Source organism: Tachysurus fulvidraco, chromosome 2 (genome assembly GCF_022655615.1).
Source record: "Tachysurus fulvidraco isolate hzauxx_2018 chromosome 2, HZAU_PFXX_2.0, whole genome shotgun sequence".
NCBI classification, from domain to species: Eukaryota; Metazoa; Chordata; class Actinopteri; order Siluriformes; family Bagridae; genus Tachysurus; species Tachysurus fulvidraco.
The window spans coordinates 18,411,652-18,436,561 of NC_062519.1; the positions used below are offsets into that span (position 1 = coordinate 18,411,652).

The 24,910-nt window shown below is 40.9% G+C and overlaps 1 protein-coding gene and 1 long non-coding RNA gene across 12 annotated transcripts in view; one reads left to right on the top strand and one right to left on the bottom strand.

Moving 5' to 3' along the window:
• The window catches only part of LOC113637029, a 126,574-nt gene extending 113,327 nt beyond the window's left edge, over positions 1-13,247 (top strand). For 8 of the 9 annotated variants that reach the window (XR_007140018.1, XR_007140023.1, XR_007140020.1 and 5 more), the window contains 5 exons: positions 1,185-1,222; positions 3,146-3,217; positions 6,593-6,806; positions 8,414-8,501; positions 12,375-13,247. This is a non-coding gene — a long non-coding RNA (uncharacterized LOC113637029). Of the gene's footprint in view, positions 1-1,184; positions 1,223-3,145; positions 3,218-6,592; positions 6,807-6,993; positions 7,084-8,413; positions 8,502-12,374 lie in introns of all 9 variants that reach the window. The other variant, XR_007140017.1, reaches the window with a different exon arrangement.
• LOC113637026 (plexin-A2-like) overlaps positions 4,037-24,910 on the bottom strand; it is a 59,182-nt gene continuing 38,308 nt past the window's right edge. For 2 of the 3 annotated variants that reach the window (XM_047810483.1, XM_047810482.1), the window contains exons 14-33: positions 21,869-22,020; positions 18,395-18,512; positions 18,051-18,187; positions 17,151-17,318; positions 14,938-15,031; positions 14,477-14,716; positions 14,094-14,237; positions 13,386-13,620; positions 12,369-12,511; positions 11,863-12,131; positions 11,619-11,685; positions 11,150-11,296; positions 10,370-10,532; positions 8,927-9,030; positions 8,436-8,532; positions 6,871-7,067; positions 6,614-6,783; positions 6,223-6,435; positions 5,403-5,553; positions 4,037-4,892 (exon numbers count right to left, since the gene is read on the bottom strand). In XM_047810483.1, the coding sequence (XP_047666439.1) occupies positions 4,797-4,892; positions 5,403-5,553; positions 6,223-6,435; positions 6,614-6,783; positions 6,871-7,067; positions 8,436-8,532; positions 8,927-9,030; positions 10,370-10,532; positions 11,150-11,296; positions 11,619-11,685; positions 11,863-12,131; positions 12,369-12,511; positions 13,386-13,620; positions 14,094-14,237; positions 14,477-14,716; positions 14,938-15,031; positions 17,151-17,318; positions 18,051-18,187; positions 18,395-18,512; positions 21,869-22,020 (3,105 nt within the window). In that variant the 3' untranslated portion in view covers positions 4,037-4,796. The remainder of the gene's footprint in view (positions 4,893-5,402; positions 5,554-6,222; positions 6,436-6,613; positions 6,784-6,870; positions 7,068-8,435; positions 8,533-8,926; positions 9,031-10,369; positions 10,533-11,149; positions 11,297-11,618; positions 11,686-11,862; positions 12,132-12,368; positions 12,512-13,385; positions 13,621-14,093; positions 14,238-14,476; positions 14,717-14,937; positions 15,032-17,150; positions 17,319-18,050; positions 18,188-18,394; positions 18,513-21,868; positions 22,021-24,910) is intronic. The other variant, XR_007140015.1, reaches the window with a different exon arrangement.

Sequence of the window (24,910 nt, forward strand, 5' to 3'; positions counted from 1 at the left end):
TTTTTCTTCACTTATCAGTGTTTTCAGACCAAAATAATCACATTTGTTACTGTTAATCAACTTATTATAACCAAAGAAATATATCAGGTTTTATAACTTGTTCAATTTTGAAATGAAACTAATACCGTTAAACATCAGCAGAGACATGACCAGTATACAGGAAGGCCCACTGTTTTTCTGTACAGCTGATTCTATAGCTGTAGCTGTCAGTAGATAATCAATAGTCCAACATCAGTCTGTCAATATATAGTACAGTTAGTGTATTACTTATGTATTGTAAAAAGGACACAGTTCCTAATGATGTTAACAGGATTTTTCTGGTTTTCAAATTGTCAAAAAATGTTTTGGTAAAAGTTTGAGTATAGTCAAAGAAACTGTGAACAGATCAATTGTGTAGTTTATAATATGTGGTGTTATGATAGTAAATGACTTGATCACAGTATTTCTGATGTTACATTGTCATTTTAATGTCACATTTATTTCAGTGCTGTAGTAACTATCCAAACCATTTGGCTCAATATAAATAAATCTAATGAACTACTGTACTTTTCATTTTTAGAGCTTAGAATGGAGATAGACTTACTTGGCAATGGAGGAGCTGTGAAATGCTGCTGGTATTCAGTGTCATGGAATTTTCCAGTCAGACATTTTTATTAATAATCCGTATGACGGTCAGATGGTCACTTTTAATTCATGTACTGAGCCTTGGTCAAGGATTAATATTATTTTTCACTCAATGTTTCTGTTTCAGTATACGGTCAAAATTTAACCAAGGAAAATAAATGAACCATCATCTTTAAGGGAACAGCGTGTATTAGGTTGCTTTTTTATTGAGAGTATGTTCTCTCGCCTAAGTATGGCTCCAACTATGGCTATAAAATTTGCAGTACAAATAGCATCTAATAAGAGAGGTGGCTCGTATGACTTCCTGGAGTGAAACCATGGATTAGCCCTGGGGGAGAGCTCACATGCCACTGGTATACTGTTGCATGGTTCTCGCAAGTGAAGCATTTATATTAATAAATGGCATGAAAGCAAACAGCTTTTCTGTCTCCAGAGCCTGAGGGTGGTGTTGACAGGTGGCTGCTCATATATCCTACATAAATGTGTTCTATAATGCTCAACTGGCTTGGCAGAACCGAGGTTGTGCTCACAGAAAACTCTTTTCTTTCCTCCCTTTACAGGTAATGAAGATTATTTCAAGGGTCTGAAGGAGTGTGCTGTAAGTAAACTTTATACATTTGAGAAAAGAAACACCTTATGATACACAGAGTGATTAACAAAAGGGGTATGATAAAAGAACATGATTAGAACACCAGAAACGTGGCCAGGTTCTGTTGACCGCAAGGTCCTTCAAATCTTCCAAAAATGTGTTGAAAATGACAGCACATACTATAAACTGAGCTCCTTTAAAGCAGTGACAGTCTGTGATTGATGCTGTAGTGTTAATACGAGCGTTTGCATTTTTTTAGTTATACTATATAGGGTATTTCCTTATATAATCAGAATCAGAACTACGCTTAATTTTCCCCATAATCAGTTCATCTTCTAAGTGTGATATATTCAAGGTTTGTCTTTTCTTACCGGTGCACAAAATTTCTTTTATGTTCTTTCCATACGTTGCCGTTTGTAAGCTGAATTTTCACCTCACTGATTTCCTTATAAATAGGTTTTATGTATATTTATAATAATAATAATGTGACGTGACATACGTCTAAGCATGGTGAACCATACTCAGAATTCGTTCTCTACATTTAACCCATCCAAAGTGCACACACACACACCGTGAACACACACCCGGAGCAGTGGGCAGCCATTTATGCTGCGGCGCCCGGGTAGCAGTTGGGGGGTTCGGTGGCTTGCTCAAGGGCACCTCATTCGTGGCCGGCCCGACACTCGAACCCACAACCTTAGGATTACGAGTCAGACTCTCTAACCATTAGGCCACGACTTGCCCTCAATCTCTTGTGAGATGCACTTTATTAATCCTAAATGAAGAAATGTGCAGTGCATTGGTGACTGATGTAGTGTGTATACTGTAGTAAGGTGAACACAACCTGCTCTGAGGCACTCACTTTCTCATGGTTGTCTTTTCTCATTGTGAGAGCCCTTGAGTACACAAGTCTGTGTATTACCTGTATATAACTGCATATGATTATCTGTCACATTTGTGGACATTCAGTATGACTATGTAATGCAGAGGCACAGATAAGACCATGGTAAGCTATATAATCCATAATAATTCAGGTATTAGTCACAGGGACAGATGAGTAGGACACCGCGTGCAACTGAATCTAATTTTGGCAGGAGCTGGAGACAAGAAGACCAAAATAGTTTTGCCCTAATGTTCATCTAGCTGGGTCCATAAAGTTTGGCTCCAAGTGTGATGTGAGATTGAGCCAAATATAGCCAATGGATGCGTTCCTGGTGTTAATGCGTCGGTCTTTGACGTCATAGCCTACAGTCACTTCGGGCTTTATTTATCAGATTTCTGTGTCTGTTAAGCAACAACATTAAAAAGCAACTCTTAGATGTATATTGCATCTAAGAGCTGTTTCAATCTACATAATGTAGACTATTAACCACTCAGTCATAGACAGGAATGACAGTTAATTGGTGATATTTACGGCTGGACTTTTATTTGGATGCCAATTGTAATGCCAGGGATATAAATGGCTTGTGATTTGACCGTGAACAGCGGGAAGTGATTATCAGAATGCTCAGTAAATCTCTCTGCTCTCAGTTTGCAACAAAGTGAATTAGGATTCAGATCATTCCAGCAAATTAAGTTTGAGACGATTAACTGAGCAACCTTAAAAGTGACGGGGGGAAAAAGGATTATTTAACTTATTTTACTGCTGTCTTGGTTTAATTACACTATTAATTTTTGTTTTAAATCCTGTGATATCAATTAATCATACAGGATAATATTATGTGTATTGTGACTCGTACCGTTCTTTAATGAGGTTTTCACAGATTAAAAACTTCAAGCAACATCGACATCACTCGCTTCCTTAAGTCAATTTGAATGTGGAAAAAACGGAATGATTTGCAGTTATTAGTTTATAAGTGAGACCTTTAGCTGTAGTGACTATTGCAGGTGGCAAACATGCATTAATTTCCAAAACGTTTTACTACTTCACAGGTTTCGGCTCTCCGTCACCCAGCAGCTGAATCATGTCAGAGCCCAAAATGAACAGCTTTACAATAAATAATGGTAAGTAACATACAGAAGAACCTCTATAGCTTTCTTTTAACTTCATCTCTTTTCATTTCTCTGGTCTCGTCGTTCCCCGTTTCTCCTGTACCTCTGTTTTGGGTCTAAGGGCTCGACAGTTTCCACACTAGATCTAGATTTATATAGAAGTAGATTTTGCAACTGTTGGATAGATTTTGTTATTTTTGTTATTAATCAAAAGTTACTATAGAATTATTAATGATTATTAGGTAACAAAAGTAATATCAGAGCTTAAATGTTGACATTTCTGATTAGTATCTTTTATTTCATTTTATTCATTTATTACAACTGTAAAAAGGGAATAATTTCAAAATAGGAATGTTTACTATTTACAGGTTAAATACACAAAAAAATGGAGCTGTAAAAAAAACAAAAAAAACAACAAATATTTTTACTAAATTCAAAAAGTGTTGTGTTTTACTCACAAAACTGGTTTTACTTCCAACACATTAAACCAAAGAACAAATAAATAAGAACCTGCAAAACATAACAGCACAATAAAATGTTTTATGTAAAATAATAAATACATTTGAACAACTAATAAACCAATAAGTGTGAATTATGACAGCAGTAGTCAAGTTTGAATATTTCAGAATTATAAACAATACTCTTTTTTTTTTAAATACAGCTCCATTTGACATCTTACAAATAAGGTTCGTTCCAAAGCATCGTATGTGTCATGCGTGACCAACCAACCAGCACGGACAAAAGACCATCACACGTGTTAGAAAAGGAAGGTTTGGTTAAAAAGACGTTGGAAGCTCATCAGTACAGTGATGGAGAAACAAATTACAGTCATGTTTTTCACTTTTTTAATGTGTAAACAACACACACTTACATACACTCGAGCCTTCATTGTATTTTAAAAGACATGACCTTTGGCCCTAGCTAAACCATTGGTCCATATAAACAGAGCTTATTTACTGGTGTAATTAAAAATGAATCCTCGTCGAAGGTCATGGACTTCAGGCGGCTCTACAAACTTGTTCTGCTCTCGAGCTTATATCCGTTACAGACACGAGTCACACACACTGAAGTTAATAAAGATGTTTATGTGAGAATAAATACGGGCATATTTCTGTCATGCATAATGTAAACCCAAAATCTCTGCATCAGCAAACGTGTACATGAAAGTGAAATTCGAACGTGTAGGCTATAATATTTTAACGTGTCCTTCGCTTAAGGTGCCCTTTGAGAACCGGCGCTTTCCACTTCACGCAGCAGATGGTGATATTTACGGTATAACCTTGATCGGTCTTTTCCTCTCTGTTCTGTAGACTTGAGTAGCTGCAATAAGGAAATCTGAACTAGTTATACATCTCTTACATTGTTTTATGTTTACTATTCTAGCACAAAAAGCTAGGTAGATAGTTAGTTTTATGGTATTTAATGTCTCTTGATTTTGAATGAAAATATAAAGCAAATGTCATGTTGGAGATGGAAGGTGATGGCACCACGACTTGTCACCTCAGTTCAGTTCTCTTTCAGTTGATCAGTCTGTGGCCCTTTTTGTTGTTGTCTTTTTTGTTTGTTTGTTTGTTTGTTTTTTCACTTCAGTTCAGCTCTCGTGGTCCATATCCGCAATGAGCTGCTCCAGTTTGTAGGCAAGTCTTTGTTTCTGGGCCAATGGGTCCTGCTTCAGAGACTGCACTATCTGCACATAGCCACAAGGAGGCAGGAGAGGACAAATGATGAGACATTTTAATACATACATAACAGCAGTGCAGGAGAGACCAAATCCTGTTTTCAGTGTGTCCGTGTGCTGTACTAATGTTTTTGTTAGTGCAAAGTTGGTGGACTGGGTAAAGATCAGAGCTAGTTGGATCTCATGGGAGCTCATTGACCACAGGGCCATGAGATAAGGATGTTTTATGGACAGGAGCTGGTTCTACATACCTTAATGTGCAGTATGTATTGTGTGTCTGAGTGATCAGAATCTAAAGGATCTGATTTGATCAGCTGTCTCTAGAAGGTTCCACCTGGAGCCCTACAAGCCTTTCTATGCTGATAAGCCCAGAACACTTAATTATCCAACAAACCCTTAAAGAACCTTCTTTAAGTGTATGAATATTATGAATGTTATTTGCATTTTATTAACTAGGGCTTGCAGCATTAAGCACATGAGGTGTGACAGTAAACGTAAGTGAGATCTAGTGTACCGTACCTCCAGGCTGTACTTCCTGATGTAGGCATAGATCTCGTGCAAGGCACTGAGCGTGTTAAACTCGTGTGAATGAAGACGTGCCTGCTCGGCCAAATAGGCATTCATGTCCTGATCGCTGATGGACGGTAGACGGCTTATATCGGCATAGTACCTGCAAACAAGACAGAATCACAACTGAGCTTGGCTCACTGAACTCACTGAGATATACTGTGAGCAATAATAAATAAGAAATGCTCTTGGATGTGGAGTTGGACATAAAATACAGATTATTTCTTTTTTTAGATACTAATATCACACAAGTAGGATTTATTGTAAAGGGGAAACCAGTCTTGAGATTCTTTGTGCTGTTATATTTCAGAAGGAACGAGCGGCAGAGGAAACTTTAAATAGAAGTAATTATGAATGATTACACTGTAGAGCCTCTGACTACAAGTCAGTTATCCTGATAAAATGGTAAATCTAGCCAACATTAGCAAGGCTACCAATTATGTAAAGTGCACTCAAAGCTGTCACTCTAACCCCTGTAGAAAGGACGTGTTCAGACTGCTCACCATAGAGCGTAGGGTTGAGTCAAGATCACAAGATCAGAAAAGAACACAGCCACAGAACATCCTCCTCTCCTACTAAAGGGCTAGTTCTGTCGTCCCTGTACACGACTACCTCGGGTTATTGCTCAGTTACAACTCGTGTTTATCGTTAACTGGTCATTTATGAGGCTTTCATCTTTTCTTTACTAGGTTTAAAGCTGTGAATTTCCTCTTTTAACTCTCTTCCTTTAAGTGTTAATTTGTCAGCTGCTTCTATATTAACACACACTTACCGCTCTACCCAGCTCTTATAGTGCGGGATGTCTTTAGCATAGAGGAGTTTGTTCGAAGGCGAGTCTTTGCCGAGTCGATGTTCCATAGTTGAGCACGAGTCCATGAAGGTCTGAGCCACGACAGACAAACAGGCATCCGTAATGTTGTTCTTATGGATGTCGAACACAAACTGGGGGTTTTTGATGACGTTCACCCAGAAACGCAGAGGAAGACTATGAGAAGAAAGTTAAAATGAAAGAAATGGCTTAATACCACTACTATGAGTAACTGTTAGAATAATCAGCATTTGATATGTTGACCTTAGGAAAACAATTTTCAGAAATGAACCGAGTTTCTAATTCCAGTATCCTATTTTTGTTTTTTTCCCAGCGTTCCCTTGTCGGGTCTCACCAGTTACTCTTCCATGTGTGACGGACGTCGGGGTCGTGGATGCCATGTTTGTCCGCCTGCTCGTCCAGGAAGTCGAACATATATTTGATGGCGAGCGGGAGCGCACTGCCACGATTGGCCGTGCTGAAGAGCGTCTCGAACAGATCATCTACAAACTTCTGCAACGTGCCCTGCAGAAACACATATATAACTGGTAATTAGGAATCAGTATACTGTGTGTGTGTGTGTGTGTGTGTATGTGTGTGTGTGTGTTTGACCTTGGTGGCCAGAAGGCGGGTAAGATAGATCTCAGACACCATCTTGCTGCCACGTTCAGCTTCTTTTTGGTCTCCATGTTCATGGTTTTTGACCAGATGCCAAACTTTAACTCCGCTCTCCAGGTCTGGTGTAATCATTGGCACTCGGGAGCGCGAGATCTCTGGACTGCCCGCTGACACAGAGCGTAGGACTGAATCTTGGAGAGTGACAGAGTGAGAGTGACCTCTAACACCACTAATGTTTATTCAGTATTTTAAAGGAAGAATACAGAAATCATAATTTTTTGTTTGGTAAAATTAATTTCTCTCCTAAATTCACATCTATTCAGTAGCTGAATAATTCTGAATGAAGACTCATAGATTAGCTATAAACTGATTCATTACAGAAACACCAGGCTTCATTTATCAAGCTGGATACAAACTGATTTACACCATCAGCAATAACTGCTTTATATTATATGCAGTAATTAACGAATATGAGCCCATAAATGAAGACAAGTAAAGCTAATCGTTGAGTTCTGATTAAAGAGACTGAAGATTAAGGTCACGGCTTTGAGGGAAAATAGAGAATGAAAGCTGATCACAAATCTGCTCCATTTGACACGTGATGTACATCTTTATGTACTTAAACATTTACTAACATCTCAAAGATAAACAGATGAAGCCTAAAATTTCAGTAATTATCATTTAATTTAGGTTCAGTTTGTTAATTACTGATTTTACATAGAACGTGTGAATCGCAGCTTGTCTCATCATCAGGCTCTGTGCCAGCAGAAAGGAAGAGGTTAATGATACACACAGTAGGATTTGTACACACACATACACACACACACACACACACACACACAGCAGCAGCAGTTCACTACCAAATTAGCCTCTGATTCCATCAGCAGATTAGACAGGTTGAACTCTTGCCTCCGCTGCACTAAGCATCACATCACACAAGGTCATTCTGTAGATACGTCTCATTCACACTGCACGGTCATGGCACACTTTCACACTCATTAACTCTCACACACACACATACACACACTTATCTCACAATGAACAAAAGAGCTGGTCTGTACTGAACTTTTTCTGAGACTCACAAGCTCTTCTACTTCCAAATAGAAGGAAATGAAATGGACATATTAAAGGTTTCAGCTCTACATTAAAGGCCTTGATGGATATCAGAAAGAGAAAATGTTTTTACAAATGTGTGTATGGATGTAATGCAGCAAGTGAAATGGTAATCGATTAAAATGTGAAATGTTACATTAATATTAGTAAAAATACTAAAAATGTAATAAAATTCATGGTGTAAACGGATGTGTGTGTCATGCAGGAGAGGGCACATCAATCTCCCCAGATTACTCAAGATTAATGATGCCAAAGGAAAACATCTTGATAGTGAACTTTATAATGATGGATGGTGGGATAGGAGATTCTTTAGAGAGGATTTAGACTTTGGAGTAAACAATGAGAAAGTGATTTAAAGCCCCCTGAGAATTAAGGTTGATTATTTATTTTATTCATTATGTTTAACCCCGTGTTTCTCCTGCAGGTCCAAAAGATCAGACACTCACCGTATCGGCTGAAGCTCCGAGGGAAGCTGGCTGACGTTGAGATGTTGTAAGAGGACATCTGCTTAGGTACCAGAGCCATCACACAACGATCAGATACCTACACACACACACACACACACACACACACACACACACACACACACACACACACACACACACACACACACACACACACACATCTATAAACTGCTGGAGGTTCAGAGGGAGTTTTCTAATCGGATCATCCGAAGCCATTAACAATAGTCTGACCAGTGTGTGCTGGGTAACATGATTAACATCCGCAAACCGTAATAACCGATATGTAAAATAATATTAATAAACTATATGACCAAAAAATCTATATATTTTAAATATGTTCAGATGATTAAAATTTAACAGCAGATGAGTTTACAGGTTCGACCCATTATAGGCTGCTGTGATGGACATCGTGAACAGTGAACATCATCGTCTCTTCTGTTGTTAGCCGTGTTAGAATGTGAGAATGTGATGACCTGATAGTGCACCAGTGTGTTCAGTCGTTTCCAGTCGTTGTCGATTTTAGTGGTGATGTCCTCGTCCTGTAGGACCACACGTGCTGTGCGCCCTTGACGCCATTCTATAACACACACATTTAAAGCTGCCACTTGTGATCAAGTGACTCAACCTAATATTAAAGAATACACACACAGAGTCTGTGATCTAGATTTTAAAACACTCATGCTCCAGAACGCCTGACCTACTCTCTCTCTCTCTCTCTCTCTCTCTCTCTCTCTCTCTCTCTCGTGCACACACACACACACTCTCTCTCTCTCTCTCACACACTCTCTCACACACACACACTCACACACACACACACACACACAGTGAGAGAGAAGAGTATGTACATGCAAAATTCATCACTATCCCAAAACAATCACTTCCACTTTAAATAATTGAAGTAGGTTTGTCATTCACTGTCATCAATAATCTATCAGCTCCTGGCCGCTCAGGATAAAGACAGCCGAGCACCTCGACACCGAACATCACCCGCATCACTCTGATTGACTTCCAGCTTGGTCTGAGCTTGTTTACTGTTAGTTGTGTGTCATGTCTACTTTAACTGGTCGTGAGAACCCTCTGGTATAGTGCACATTTCTGTACTGTGCTCAGACTGGATTTAGTCTTATTTATTATTTCTTTGCAAAGTTCAGTCCATTTTTTTATTAGTTACAGTTGTGTGTGTCTTGATGCTTTTCCCTGCCTTAAGATTTGTGATACTTCTAGTTTGTTGCTTGGACTCGATATATGGATTGCTTTAATAAACGCACGTTGAGTTTTTGCACTTGCACCCGACTAAATTAAATAATTAGAAGCTTTACACTTCTGTTATCTGTTAGCGATGTGAGCTTTGTAGTTTACGTGCTAAAGAAGCAAATGTCACTTCTGTACACTGAACATGTGTCTGATGGACTATAATTGGTATAAATTTTTTTGGTTGAATAATCACATTAACAGCTTTGGACTGGGCTTTAATGTAATCTCCTGTCGTGTTCTGGAACATTTCTCATACAGTGGAACATCAGAACTGCGTCTGTGTAAATAAGGGAACGCTGATTAATAAAGAACGTCATGTATTAGTGTTAGATAACAGAGTAAATCAAGCGGCTCTCAGTCAAGGACTTGATCTTATTTGTCCGTCGACTCCAGGATTCAGATTTATTCTCAGGACAGAAAAGGAACAGAAAAAGTGCTGAATAATTTATTTTATTTAAAAAAAAATACGATTTTTACAAAAACACTATAGTGAAGAGCAGATGATGAACAGTCTGCTTCGCTAATCTAAATGAAGTTGGCTGGTACCCTTTGTTCAAATTAACGATAGCGCCTGACAATCTGTCTGTCCATCTGTCTGACACACACACACACACACACACGTTGCTGAGAGACAGACAGACAGAGTGTGTATGTGTGTGTACCCAAATCCATGTCTCCTGCACGTGGCCTCTGAGAGTATGGGATGTTCTTATAGATGGCATCAAGGATTTTCTCCTTCACCTGTGTGATGGTGTCACAGTTTATCACCTTCACCACCACCTCCATACCCCCATTCTCCTGATCTCCATCCACACAGCAAACCGTCTAAACAGACAGAGAGAGAGAGAGAGACGGGGAGAGAGAGACAGAAGGAGCGACAGATAAACAGGGAGAGAGGCACAAAGATGGAGAGAGATAAGGACAGTAGAGAAAGTGAGAAGGAGGGCGAAACAGAATGAGATTGAGACAAGAGGGAAGGAGAGAGAGAGAGAGAGAGAGAGAGAGAGAGAGGTGCAGAGGAGGGAGAAAAGGGCAGGAAGCAGCTGAGAGACTAGAGACAAGAATTCATACGCACAACTGTAGTAACATCACTAGGAATCGACATGCAGATAGTTTAATATATGGGTTATATGTGTGTGTTTTGTGTGCTTTTATTTGCAGTGTTACAATGATGTAATCTGATTTACATTTTGACTTTTAGTAAACACAATTAGATGCAATCATTAATTACTTTAATTATACAGTGTGATTGAATGAGTGAAAAACCACTGAAGGAATCTGAGCTATTTATTTTTAATTTGTATGTTAAATTAACTAATTGATACTCATTATAAGCCCAAGGGTATGCTGTGTGTGTGTCTGTGTGTGTGTGTGTGTGTGTGTGTGTGTGTGTGTGTGTGTGTGTGTGTTTCGTATATAAAGTATCGTATCGACTCACATACCAATGTTTTGTAGTCAATCTGTTGGCGGATGAGTTTGTCCTCACTGAGCGAGTAACGAGCCTCTCCTGTGACGGCGTCAATCGGCCCCTTCTCCATCTGCTGCTTTATAGCACAGTATAGCATGAAGAGCGGCTCACTCACACACTCCTGTATACACACACACACACACACATTTATTTATTGATTAAAGCAATTAGATTATCCAGAACTACAAACATTTGTGTGACTTTGTTTAGTTTCAGTTGATTCACAGCTGTAATTTAAACACATTATTTACACCTCAGTGCAGTTTTGTTCAGAATTAATTAGGAGGGTAATGACTTTATGTAACTGTATAATTATAGTAACAGTAGTTCTCTTTTCATGTCAAGTAAAATAATAATAATAATTATACAACATTTATGACATGGCTATAGAAATATGGTTTTGTTGTGTTTTATACAGCACACACAGCTGAGTGTCCAATTACCTTCAGGAACTTGTGGAGCAAGAAGGCAAACCAATTTGTCAGCATCTTCTCTGCTACTGACTCCGTCCTACACACACACACACACACACACACACACACACACACACACAAAGAATGGAATTTGGGATTCAGTGACCAGAAGAGAGAGAGAGAGAGAGAGAGAGAGTGTGTGTGTGTGTGTGTGTGTGTGTGTGTGTGTGTGTGTGTGTGTGTGTGTGTGTGTGTGTGTGTGTGTGTGTTTTACCGGCGCAGCAGTAGTTTGGGGTGGTTCTTGCTCTCCATGCTCTTGGTGATGAGCTCAGAGAGCAGCTGTTTGAGGATGTCAGTGATGAACTCTAGTCTGTTGTGTAATGCAGTCATGATGAGTGACGCCACGTAGCCACGATCACGCATGGAGAACGAGCGCTGCAGCTCCAGTGTGTGGATAAATGACAGCACAAACGTCTTATTGTTCACCAGCTGGCCCAGCTGCTTCAGAGCCTTTTCTACACGCTGCTGCCCACAGCCCGCCACCTCAGACACAAACACACACACATGACTGGGATTACACGCAAACATGTCGGCAATGTCGACACACAGATGATGTTTTATGTGAATTAATTAACACGACTGTTTTTTGTCCAAATTGAAATGAATCTGAAAGAAGTTTAAATATAAAACATAATTAAATATTAAAAATATAATCTAATTTAGTTATTAGTATTTAGTTATTTAGTATTATACATTTAACTCCATCACACTGTCTCTCACCTCCAGCTCTCGGAGCACCGGGTGGTCGTCCATGCCCGGAAACAGGATCCTCATGATATAGGTGCGGTAATCCAGGTGTGGGATCCCAGCCCGGTCCAGATCACTCGTCAGCTCGTTTATGTCTGTCTGGAGCTCTGCAAAAGCTGAAAGTGCATGCGCGTGCACGCGCACACACACGCACACGCACACACACACACGTCAGGAACAGTACTCAGAACATCAACTGTATGATTTAACACTTATTTTCTCTGACAACTTATGGTTCTATTCTACTGCGATAATAATTTTAAAGTGATGCTTTGATTCTATGAATTGATTCAGTGGGGCGATGATGGATGATTTTCATCACCACATGATTCTTTTATTCCAAGATTTTTTAAATTGTTGACTATGAGTTGATTCTCTTCTGTGACCATTTGGTTCTATGACCTTTGCTATAACTGCTTACTATTAGTTTTTTTCCCATCACATTAATATTGTGGCAGTGCTGTAGCACACTGTAACTGAATCTATCATTCTAGATAAATATTCTCTGTGATTCTTTTTAGAACTATGTTTGATTTTATTATTCTTTTCTATGATCACAAACGATTTATTGATTTCAAATTAAGCTTTTTTGACCAAATAATTAATTGGTTCCATGATACTATTATATAATTACATTATAATTTGATTCCTTTCTAGATGATTTTGAATCTTTTTATGGCCAAGTGATTCTGTGTTTCTAAGATTTTATGATTCTTTCCCATAATTCTGTTGTTTTTCTATGATTCTACTGTTGTGACTCTATAGCAAATATTTTACACACAGATGTCTATAATTTTTACAAGTATATGATTTTTGTAATTCTGGAGCATCAATAAATCCATGAAGCCCTGATACTGTCCAGACTCTCGTGTTTGTGTGTGTGTGTGTGATTGTGTGTAATTGTGTGTGTGTGTGTGTCTGGATTTGTGTGTGTGAGAGTGAGATTGTGTGTGTGTGTGTGTGTGTGTGTGTGTATGTATGTATTGACACCTTCTTTGCATTCCAGAGCCACTCTGGACTCCAAGTTGTCCATTTGCATATGCAACCGCTTGAGCGTGAGGTCGTTCTCGTGTGACTTGCGTCGGTAGGCAATCAGTACGAGGATGACGATGATGAAGAGCAAGCCTCCCCCTGCTGCAATGCTGAAGATGGCAGGTAACGTAAGGAGACTGTCTGACTGGATGTGGACTGAACCTGGAGACAGTTGGAGACCACCCACTTGGACCTACACACACACACACACACTTGCAACTAAATATAGTTATACAGGATCTGCGATACAGACAGTAACACTGACTGATGAGATTTTATATACAGTATATATATATATATATATATATATATATATATATTAAACTAGATATATATGTATAAATGTATAAATATATTAAACTAAAGCAGTGTGATGCAGTAAAGCAGCCATGCCTGAGGAGCTGAAGCACGTTAGAGTCCGAGCAAAAAAAAAAAACCCAGGTAAAGATGTATACAATCAGCACACAGATAGTTAATCAGCCATTCTGGGATGACCAGAGATGACTGAGAATATCCTGAATATCCATATATTCTAATTATGGCGGTGAGATGAAGAGATGCGCGGCAGGGAAATACACACACAGTGATACTGCAAGTCAGTAACATGCTCAGTCGGTGACGCAACAAGGTAGAAAAATACAGTAAGTTAATGAGGTAGTGAGGTACCGTGATTCTGTGCTGGCCAGTCAGAGGAGGTGGTTCACACAGCAGCTGTGTCTCAGAGACAGTGATGAGGCAGGGAACATCACCAACCAGGACAGTGTAGTTCAGTTTGGAACCTCCTGGTGCTGATGGAACCAGATTCCTGCCCTACACACACACACACACACACACACACACACACACACACAAACATCCACACAGTAGATACATAGGGTCCATAACTGTAGATATGTTAATTAGTTTAATTTATAGATTTTATTTTCATCACTTGTTCTAATTGTGAAATTTCTGTCATTAAGTTTTCCGCTTGTGTGTAAATGATCCATGATGAATCATCCAGAGGTAATAAGCAGCGTATTTGACGGTGTCATGTGACCGGTTCTCACTTTGAGAATGATGGGTGATCCCGGTTTCTGCTGCAGCACTCCAGACACACTCAGAGGTTCAAATGAGGGATTGGGGTAATAAACAAAAGTGGTGCTGTTGTAGGTGAGCAGAGCATGCACATTGTTGAAGATGAAGCCAAACTCGTCTGCCTGCTTTACCGAATCCTGCCCCAGGGCAAAATCAGCCGTCAGAGGCGGAGCAGAGCAGCGGATTGAGGTGGAGTTTACAGCTCCACACACCTGAGAGGGAGGACAGAAGGATCGTGTATAAGAGAGTTCTACTCAAAGGTACTTTTAAAAACTGTTGCTCTTTGTGGTTTTGAAGGAGAAAAGAAAAACGATTCCTGCTTTTACATCTAAATTAGACACGCAGGTGATTAATCTGGTTTATTACACCGGTTATTGTACAGTTGTAGTAACATCATTAAGTGTTTGTCTGACATTAAAGTGTTAGCACTCACGTTCACAAACTCACGCCCGCCGTATTTAACACGAACCCGAGGCTCCTGCACCACATCTAGATTAGTGCCGGTCACCGTCAGGGCGGTGTGTCCACTGCAGGACAAAGCACACAAACCACAACAACATCGTTTGTTAATGATATCATTAGTACTAGTTGTAGGTGGTAGTAGGTGGTGGTATATGTAGCGGTTCAGAATCTTTGACTACAGCATTTCTGCAATCGGTCGTTAACAAAAAAAGATTTTAAGGCACAATCCTAAATAAATAAAGACGTTCATTAAAGACCTGAAATCATTTGTCATTTGGATTAACAAAAAAAATCATTATAAAGATATTTCTAATATTACTTTTTACTTTTTTACTAATACAAATTGAGAGATTCTCTCATGACCCCATTTGTGAATGAAGCAAGAACCATCTATTGAACACACACACACACACACACACACACACACCAGACTGTAAACCAAACGAGATAAAACACTTAAGCCAGCCTGGTTTTATCATACCGCAGTCCATCAGTCTGACATCTGAGACGTTTGGGTTACCATAGCAACCACAGCAGACATTTTAAGTGTAAGAGGCGTGTAATATTTTCTCCACTCTTGCTGACAAACGTCTCAGTCAACAAGCCAATCAAAATACAGAGTGCACTGATGGAGGGCGGGGCCACGGGTTTTAGGTGCAATCGCCCAGAGAAATTGTGCAAAAATTTCTTCAGTGTTTAAAGACGAGCGTCGTTACTAAAGAATCACCGCAGATGGACTGACGCTGCTTATGGATTAATAATGAGCTTCAGAATGAGTATTCAGAGAGAGGGGGAGAGGGTGGGGGGGCAGACAGAGAGAGAGAGAGAGAGAGAGAGAGAGAGAGAGAGAGAGAGAGAGAGAGAGAGAGACAGACAGACAGGTAGAGAGAGGTGTCTGTCTGTGAAACGGACAATAATCAGACAGCTCACGCTTCAAAAGCCTCCTGTAATGAAGTGGAACCTCAACCTGAGCTTTGATCACTTCTTTTATTGGAGGTGATTTAGTTCCAGTTCCAAGTCTCAGAGGTTCCCCTTCACTCAGAAATGTAGCATTGAAGCAGAAATGATTTATTAGTGAGCGCTGAGAGAGAGAGAGAGAGAGAGAGAGAGAGAGAGAGAGAGAGAGAGAGAGAGAGAGAGTCTTGACTACAACACAAAATGGAGTCTTGTCAGAAATGCATCTTAACTTATAAAGTGTAAAGAAAGGTTTCATTTCCATAAAACATTTATAAAAGGTATTAAAAATGGTCATTTAAAAATATTAGAAATAATTTAACTGTTGCTAATGGAACTTATTCTCAGTTTCTATAAATTAATTATAGTAATTTACAGAGGTTTACACTGTGTGTGTTGTGTGTGTGTGTGTTGTGTGTGTGTGTGTGTCTGGGTGTCTGTGTGTGTGTGCGTGTGTGTGTGTCTGGGTGTCTGTGTGTGTGTGCGTGTGTGTGTGTGTATGTGTGTGCGTGTGTGTGTGTGTGTGTGTGTGGGTGTGCTGTGTGTGTGTGTGGGTGTTGTGTGTGTGTGTTGTGTGTGTGTGTGTGTGTGTGTGTGTGTATGTGTGTGTGGGTGTGTGTGTATGTGTGTGCGTGTGTGTGTCTGGGTGTCTGTGTGTGTGTGTGTGTATGTGTGTGTGTGCGTGCGTGCGTGTGTGTGTGTGTCTGGGTGTCTGTGTGTGTGCGTGCGTGCGTGTGTGTGTGTGTCTGGGTGTCTGTGTGTGTGCGTGCGTGCGTGTGTGTGTGTGTCTGGGTGTCTGTGTGTGTGTGCGTGCGTGCGTATGTGTGTGTGTCTGGGTGTCTGTGTGTGTGTGCGTGCGTGCGTATGTGTGTGTGTCTGGGTGTCTGTGTGTGTGTGCGTGCGTGCGTGTGTGTATGTGTCTGGGTGTCTGTGTGTGTGTGCGTGCGTGCGTATGTGTGTGTGTCTGGGTGTCTGTGTGTGTGTGCGTGCGTGCGTATGTGTGTGTGTCTGGGTGTCTGTGTGTGTGTGCGTGCGTGCGTGTGTGTGTGTGTCTGGGTGTCTGTGTGTGTGTGCGTGCGTGCGTATGTGTGTGTGTCTGGGTGTCTGTGTGTGTGTGCGTGCGTGCGTGTGTGTATGTGTCTGGGTGTCTGTGTGTGTGTGCGTGCGTGCGTATGTGTGTGTGTCTGGGTGTCTGTGTGTGTGTGCGTGCGTGCGTGCGTGTGTGTGTACCTGGTGATGCTCCACTCAGGTTCTATGCTCTGTACTGTTGGATCCTCAATGTACTCGAAGCTCAGTTTGGTGTTAAGCTCGGCACGATCAACTCCGACCAGAACCAGAACCGAGCCCTCGCTGTAAAGAGAAGGTGCTGAAACACAAACGATCTCTGTGGCACTCCGACTGTGTATACACACACACACACACACACACACACACACACACACACACACACACACACACACACACACAGAGGTGAGCATGCTATATTTCCTTCATGATTTTTTTTTCTTTTGAGAAAGTGACAGTACAGTAAACATGCCTGTGTTTGTACGTGTTTAAGTGCTGAACACTTCCCATGTGTTGAGTGTTAAAGGAATTTTACATTTTATGTTTTCATTACTTTAAATATTGCATTCTTAATGTTTTTATAAGATTAGTTGCTTTGAAGGACAATTGTTCCTCAGTTAGAAGTAAACTGTTTACAATATTTATTTGTAATAGTTGTTTGTTAAAGGACCTTCCAGAAATGACACAAGTTCATCTTATCAGAGAAGCACAGAGAGCTCTGGAGAGAAGAACGAGGTGCAAGTTCACACACTCACATCCCACATCAATCGCCGTGACACTAGCCAATCGTATGCCGGCGGTTACACTGTTAGGGTTATAATGTGTGTAATCGACAGTGTGGTGTTTATTGTAATTATTTCATTTCATTATCTTTTAAGAGGTTTTGAGATAAATAGAAGTCCTTCTCTCTCTCTCTCAGGCTTCACTCTTTCTCTCTAACACAATTTCTTTTCTTTCTCTCTCAGCTACTGGTATATTTGTGGCCTTTAATTCCAGCACCACAAGGAGACCACGAGAACCCTCACAGACTCAGGTTTTCACTGCACTACACCTATTCACACTTACCTGGAGAATTCACAGGTGTTGTTTCCGAAGCGTACATTCACACTGCTGCCTGCGCTCAGGTTCTGACCCAGTATGGTTACCTTGGTTCCTCCAGAAACCGGCCCTCGGTTCGGGGTCAGCGCTGATACACTGGGGCTCTGTGTCACATGGAGGGATTAAGCATCACTGAACACTGATGAAGTTTATAAACTCTGTGTGTGTGTGTGTGTGTGTGTGTGTGTGTGTGTGTGTGTGTGTGTGTGTGTGTGTGTGAGAGAGAGAGAGAGAGAGAGAGAGAGAGAGAGAGAGAGAGAGAGAGAGACAGAGAGACAGAGAGACAGAGATAGAGAGAAAAAGTATTGTACCACAAATGTATAAAGCTGAGAGGAGTGTGTGCTTAGCTCTGGCCTGCATTCTGACACACACAGCTGCACCGGACCAGGAGAACTGCCCAGAGGTGCTGAATCCATCTCACATACCAGCCTGCAACACACACACACACACACACACACACACATATCATCCAGCATGTTAACTCTTCCGTGCTCATAAACACAACCATTTCTCTCAACTTCCCCACGGCTTTCTCTTATTACCTCCATTACTCACACCACACACACACACACACACACACACACACACTACCTCCCTTACACACCATCTCAATCTCCATGGCAACAGCGAGGAAGATCTCAGTGATCAGGAGACCTATGGGTCAATAACGGGGAAAGATGCGTGCGCGCTTACACACACACACACAAACACACAAACACACACACGCAGGGTGTCTGATCAACTGCATTAGAGTGTATTCTTTCTGATTACTCTATTGATTAGAAAATGATCATGGCTCAAAATTCATTTAAACACACACACACACACACACACACACACACACACACACACACACACACACACACACACACACACACACACCTATAGAAGCAGAATGTACACGAACAGTATTTCCACCTCGTATTGACTGTGTAAAGTGACTCTACAAACTCGAGTCTTAAACCTACAACGTGTGACACTTTATAATGGAAAAGTAAAGTGCTTTTTAATTGTGTTTCCGATGTCTTAGAGTTATGACCATGTCACATGGAGATAGTTATAGTAATTACCCACTTTATTATTTCTCTCCTCTTCCTTGGCGTCCTTTACGGAGACAGCATTCACACACAATCCTGTCAGGCAGTGATGTGGTCACTGTTTAATTTAATATAAATAAACCTGCATTACAATCTTTTATTCAGAGTTTTATTTTATTCTAATTGGTAAATATGTGGTCACATAAATGAAAACAAAAGTGCGAACGGTTTTGCCAGATTATTCAGAACTAAAAAACTGCAATTTGTGAAATGGTGCGATTTATACGGCAGGTTATACATCAGGTCCAGGAGGAAACACTGTAGTATTTACAGCTTTATAACCTCAATATGATTCATATGTCTCCTGACAGACAGGACGAGGGACGAGGAAACAGGCTGTGAATCACCTCCAGTGACCAAAAATACACCACAGAGATCCCTGATGGAACCTTTAATACAGCAGTCAGTCAAAGGTCATAAAGGTACTAAACATCTCCCCATGTAGACCAGGCTGGAGTCCGACCCTACTGACACTGCTGCCTCTTATCTCCACACATCGCTTCTTCGTTAATGAGCTGATTATCATATTGTACTCAGATATTTACATCCAAATATGTGTCAAAGAAAGGTGTAAATACGGCCTTAATGAGCACCAAATTAAACACATTGATTAATATAATCATCACATTCATATTCGTATCACGTGTCTTAGACTTCCATTAAAATCTCAGCCTGCTTTACAAAATCACAGCCAGTCCTGAGAAAAAAACACAATGTGAACATTTGCGTGAGTGACAGGGGCATAAAAGAAAAACTCAGCTTGTACACAATTAATAATATTTTTGTAGAAAAAGGCACGAAGCGCCTCCTCGCTTCCTCTAAGTGTGACTTGAAGCTAAGCTGCTGATTGTAAGACTCATTAAGACTCATCATCAGCTCTGGGTGTAAATTTAAATCCTCCTACATTCCATCACAGGCAGAAGGTTTAATGTGAGAACTTTTTTAACACATGACCAGTTCACTGTAACTGTAACACCAGTAACTGACTGTGTGTGTCTATCTATTTATCCATTTTCTATGTGAACAATCCACTAAAATCACTTCATTTATAGATCCATCGTCTCCGTACAGATGATGTCCACAACTGAGACCTGAACTTAATGTTATTGTCAGGACTCAGCCCGGACTTTTGGCCACATGCCTTTGTTTATCTTCCTCGTCACGTGTCTGCCCCGCCTTCGTCTGCTCCTCCCTGTCTCCACACCTGATCCATATTGTGTCATCATTGTCTTTTATATTTAAGTGAGCCGCGTTGCCGATGGCAGCGCGGGATCATTAGTCACGTTTACCCTTCGTTGTGACTAGTCATTGTTAAGTGTCGTCATTTGTATTGTTTAGTTTTCGTCTTTTTTTGTCTTTATCTTCATTATTTATTAAACCCTATTCATTTGAAGCTATCCTGCATACGGGTCTGTCTCCTTCCATCCTGGTTGTGACAGTTATACAATTATTAAGTGAAGCTGCGTGTTTGTTTCTCTCTACACACGGAATACACGCTTCCATGCTGAACTGTGTGTGTGTGTGTGTGTGTGTGTGTGTGTGTGTGTGTGTGAGACAGACAGAGATCCTCCCCTTCACTTATTTTAACACTCTGTTACACTCTAACGTCACAAAAAAGCACAGAATTTACTGCTTCCATTATAAACGAGTCCTGCTCTGGCCCAATCAGATTACAGCGTATACACACACACACACACACACACACACACACACACACATACACACACACACACACACACACAAAAACACACACACACACACACACACACACACACAAAAACACACACACACACACACACACACACACACACACACACACACACACACACACACACACACACGTATATATACACACACACACACACACACACACACACAAATACACACATACACACACACACACACATATACACACACACACACATAAACATAAACACATACATGCACACACACAATAACAGAAACACACATAGGTAACAAATGGCTTCCGTTGGGCACAGCAGCATGCAGAGAATATCAATTGCAGAGATTTCACAGCCCCGAGACACATCCCCCCCCCCACACACACACACACACACACATCTGTCTTACTCTCTGTCTTACTCTCTGTCTCATTTACATTCTATGGCATTTGGCAGACACCTTTACTCAGACTGACTTATTGTCTATCAATAAATACATTCATACAATACTGTTCACTTGGTAACAGAATAAGATCCAATCAGTCTATAAAACTCTATAAAAACCACATGAACCAAACTGTTGACATCAATTTAAACACTCGTGTGGATGGACATTGAGTCTTATGGCTACTGTGTCAAACTCTGCTGTAAATTAGTGGAGGATGTTTACTGATGACCGTTTGCATGGAGCTTCTCCATCATAGCCACAAGGGTAGTTTCTGAGGAATGTGCTGATTTCGAGTCAGACTGATTAAGAACTCCTCTCCTGTCTCACTGTCACTCTGTCTTACCTTTAAATCTCTCTTTCAGCCCCTTTATCACAGCGAGGTTTACACCTCAGACAGGCGACACTCCTCTGAGGCATATTTTGAAATACTTCCAAAGACTTCTTGTGTGCCTATTCAACATATGCATAAAACATGGTGTGTGTGTGTGTGTGTGTGTGTGTGTGTGTGTGTGTGTGTGTGTGTGTGTGTGTGTGTGTGTGTGTGTGTGATTCTCTCACTGTTCTGCAGTGATGTAACCCTCAGATCGGGTGTGACACGGGACTCCAGCAACCTCCACTCGCCCCTGCAGCTCTGACAGAGACATGCCAAGGTTCACACCACGGATCGTCACCATGGTCCCACCATGAGGAGGACCAGACAGAGGATACACCTGCAGAGAGAGGGAGGGCGAGAGAGGGAGGGAGAGAGTTAGGGAGCGTGGGGGGGGGGGGGGATAAGGAGGGGGAGATAGGGAGGGGGATAAGGAGGGAGAGAGACAATGATGTCTAAGCGTGTTGTCAGATATAGTTTTTTTTGGGTTCTTTGAATAGTTAATGGTTCCACTTTGAACCTTCTTTGAAAATGAAACACTTTAAAAGGATGAAAGCAATCGTATCTTTAATACATTTGTTTTTGTGTTTACCCACAGAAGAAGAAGAAGAAGAAGAAGAAGAAGAAGAAGAAGAAGAAGAAGTTGATTTAAAGCTTGCTGTTTTTGCCAAGTATGACGTTCACTTCAAGTTCACTTCAAAAGACTCGCCCAGCTTTGATGTGTGAGCCGCTCATCAGGTTTGGCTCAGATCTCGCTCTCAGATGGAGCTGGAAATGCTGCCAAATTCAAGCCGGCCGGAAGCTGGCCAATCGGTGACTACACTCAGCACATACTCTTCATCATTTACGCTCTCTTTTGTTCATCCTCCTACTGTTCTTATGCTCTATTACCGGCAATCATTTATTTTAATTTAATCTTAATTAGAAACTCGGTCTGGGGGGCACGGTGGCTTAGTCGGTAGCACATTCGCCTCACACCTCCAGGGTCGGGGTTCAATTCCCGCCTCCGCCTTGTGTGTGCGGAGTTTGCATGTTTTCCCTGTGCCTCGGGGGTTTCCTCCGGGTACTCCGATTTCCTCCCCCGGTCCAAAGACATGCATGGTAGGTTGACTGGCATCTCTGGAAAAATTTTCCGTAGTGTGTGATTGCATGAGTGAATGAGAGAGTGTGTGTGTGCCCTGCGATGGGTTGGCACTCCGTCCAGGGTGTATCCTGCCTCGATGCCCGATGACGCCTGAGATAGGCACAGGCTCCCCGTGACCCGAGGTAGTTCGGATAAGCGGTAGAAAATGAGTGAGAGAGAGTGAGAAACTCTAATAAAGTAGCAGCAGCAATCAAAAGTCTAATCCAGTTACAATCAGCATGCAAATGTTAACTCTTTAAATGTTAACATTTAAACCTGCTTGTTTGTGACACAGAATCTGTTTCCCTCCCTTTCTCTTGACTCTTACACACTGCTAGCATTAGCATTAGCACACATTATTACCTACACATGTCAATAAGGCTCTAAATAACGTCACTCTTCATGACAAACTCTACTGTGCACACAATTTAATTACAGCACAGGTACAGAGGGAAAGATGCTGAGGGGAAACAATGAAGGCGATGTGGCCGGGAGGGGAATGGTGTGGAACACACACACATGCACACAACGCATTAAACATACTTCTGTTAAAGGATGGAGTTTATTTAAAGGTTATTTAGTGGAGATTAGGTTCAAAAACAGGACTGTGGGAGAGACTTTAATGGGAGAATAATGGGGAAAAATATTTTATAAGAACATGTGTAATTAAAATATGATAAAACAACAAACTGTAATCACACCGTAGATTGTAATTGCTGCAGTTTGTCACAGTGACAGTGTCTGTGGTCAGCGCTTTTTGTCTCAGATCCTAATGATCCATTTGTATTTACATTGTGACTCACATAACTGCAGGCCAGTATGTGATGTTTAAACGTTTATCCATAATATGGACACTTTTTTACACACTGCTGTACATATTTAATTTACAGAGATAATGTCCTGTAAAAAGGCTCCCACGTGTAAAAGCTAATGCTCCATTACTCAAAAGAGCGTGCACTCCACCCTCTTCCACATCCCTCAGTTCAGAGACACGTGTGTAAGCTGTTCAGAGACATGTGTAAACTGTTCAGAGACACGTGTGTAAACTGTTCAGAGACACGTGTGTAAACTGTTCAGAGACACGTATGTAAACTGTTCAGAGACACGTGTGTAAACTGTTCAGAGACACGTGTGTAAACTGTTCAGAGACGTGTGTGTAAACTGTTCAGAGACGTGTGTGTAAACTGTTCAGAGACGTGTGTGTAAACTGTTCAGAGACACGTGTGTAAACTGTTCAGAGACGCGTGTGTGTAAACTGTTCAGAGACGCGTGTGTGTAAACTGTTCAGAGACGTGTGTGCAAACTGTTCAGAGACGTGTGTGTAAACTCTTCAGAGACACGTGTGTAAACTCTTCAGAGACACGTGTGTAAACTGTTCAGAGACACGTGTGTAAACTGTTCAGGGACACGTGTGTAAACTGTTCAGGGACACGTCTGTACACTGTTCAGGGACACGTGTGTGTAAACTGTTCAGGGACACGTGTGTGTAAACTGTTCAGGGACACGTGTGTGTGTAAACTGTTCAGGGACATGTGTGTGTAAACTGTTCAGGGACATGTGTGTGTAAACTGTTCAGAGACGCGTGTGTGTAAACTGTTCAGAGACACGTGTGTAAACTGTTCAGAGACACGTGTGTAAACTGTTCAGAGACACGTGTGTAAACTGTTCAGAGACACGTGTGTAAACTTTTACGCAATCTGTAAATAATTATGAAGTTTAGAGGAAGGTATTTCACATACACCTGATACACATTTCATTTTTATTTTTGCTTTCTATATTTAGGCGATGACTTTTATTCTTTTCATCTATTTTATTTTCTATTAATTATGGCACTATTAAAGAGCAACACGAAACACTAAATAAAGAGAAATATGATGCACTTCCCATTTAGCGAATGAAAAAAAGAATTACATTTGCTTTTTCCCCCAAAATTAAATTTGTTTGGTATCGAAGTAAAAATATAGCGTTCAGCGTCAGTTCAGGCAGGCCACATAGTCAAGCTCGGCTATCAGCTGATGTCAATTTTCTAACCCCGCCCATCAGCTGATCTGATTCCTAAGCGTGCTATTGGTCCATTTCAAACAGGGCGCCCTATTTAAATGCTTTT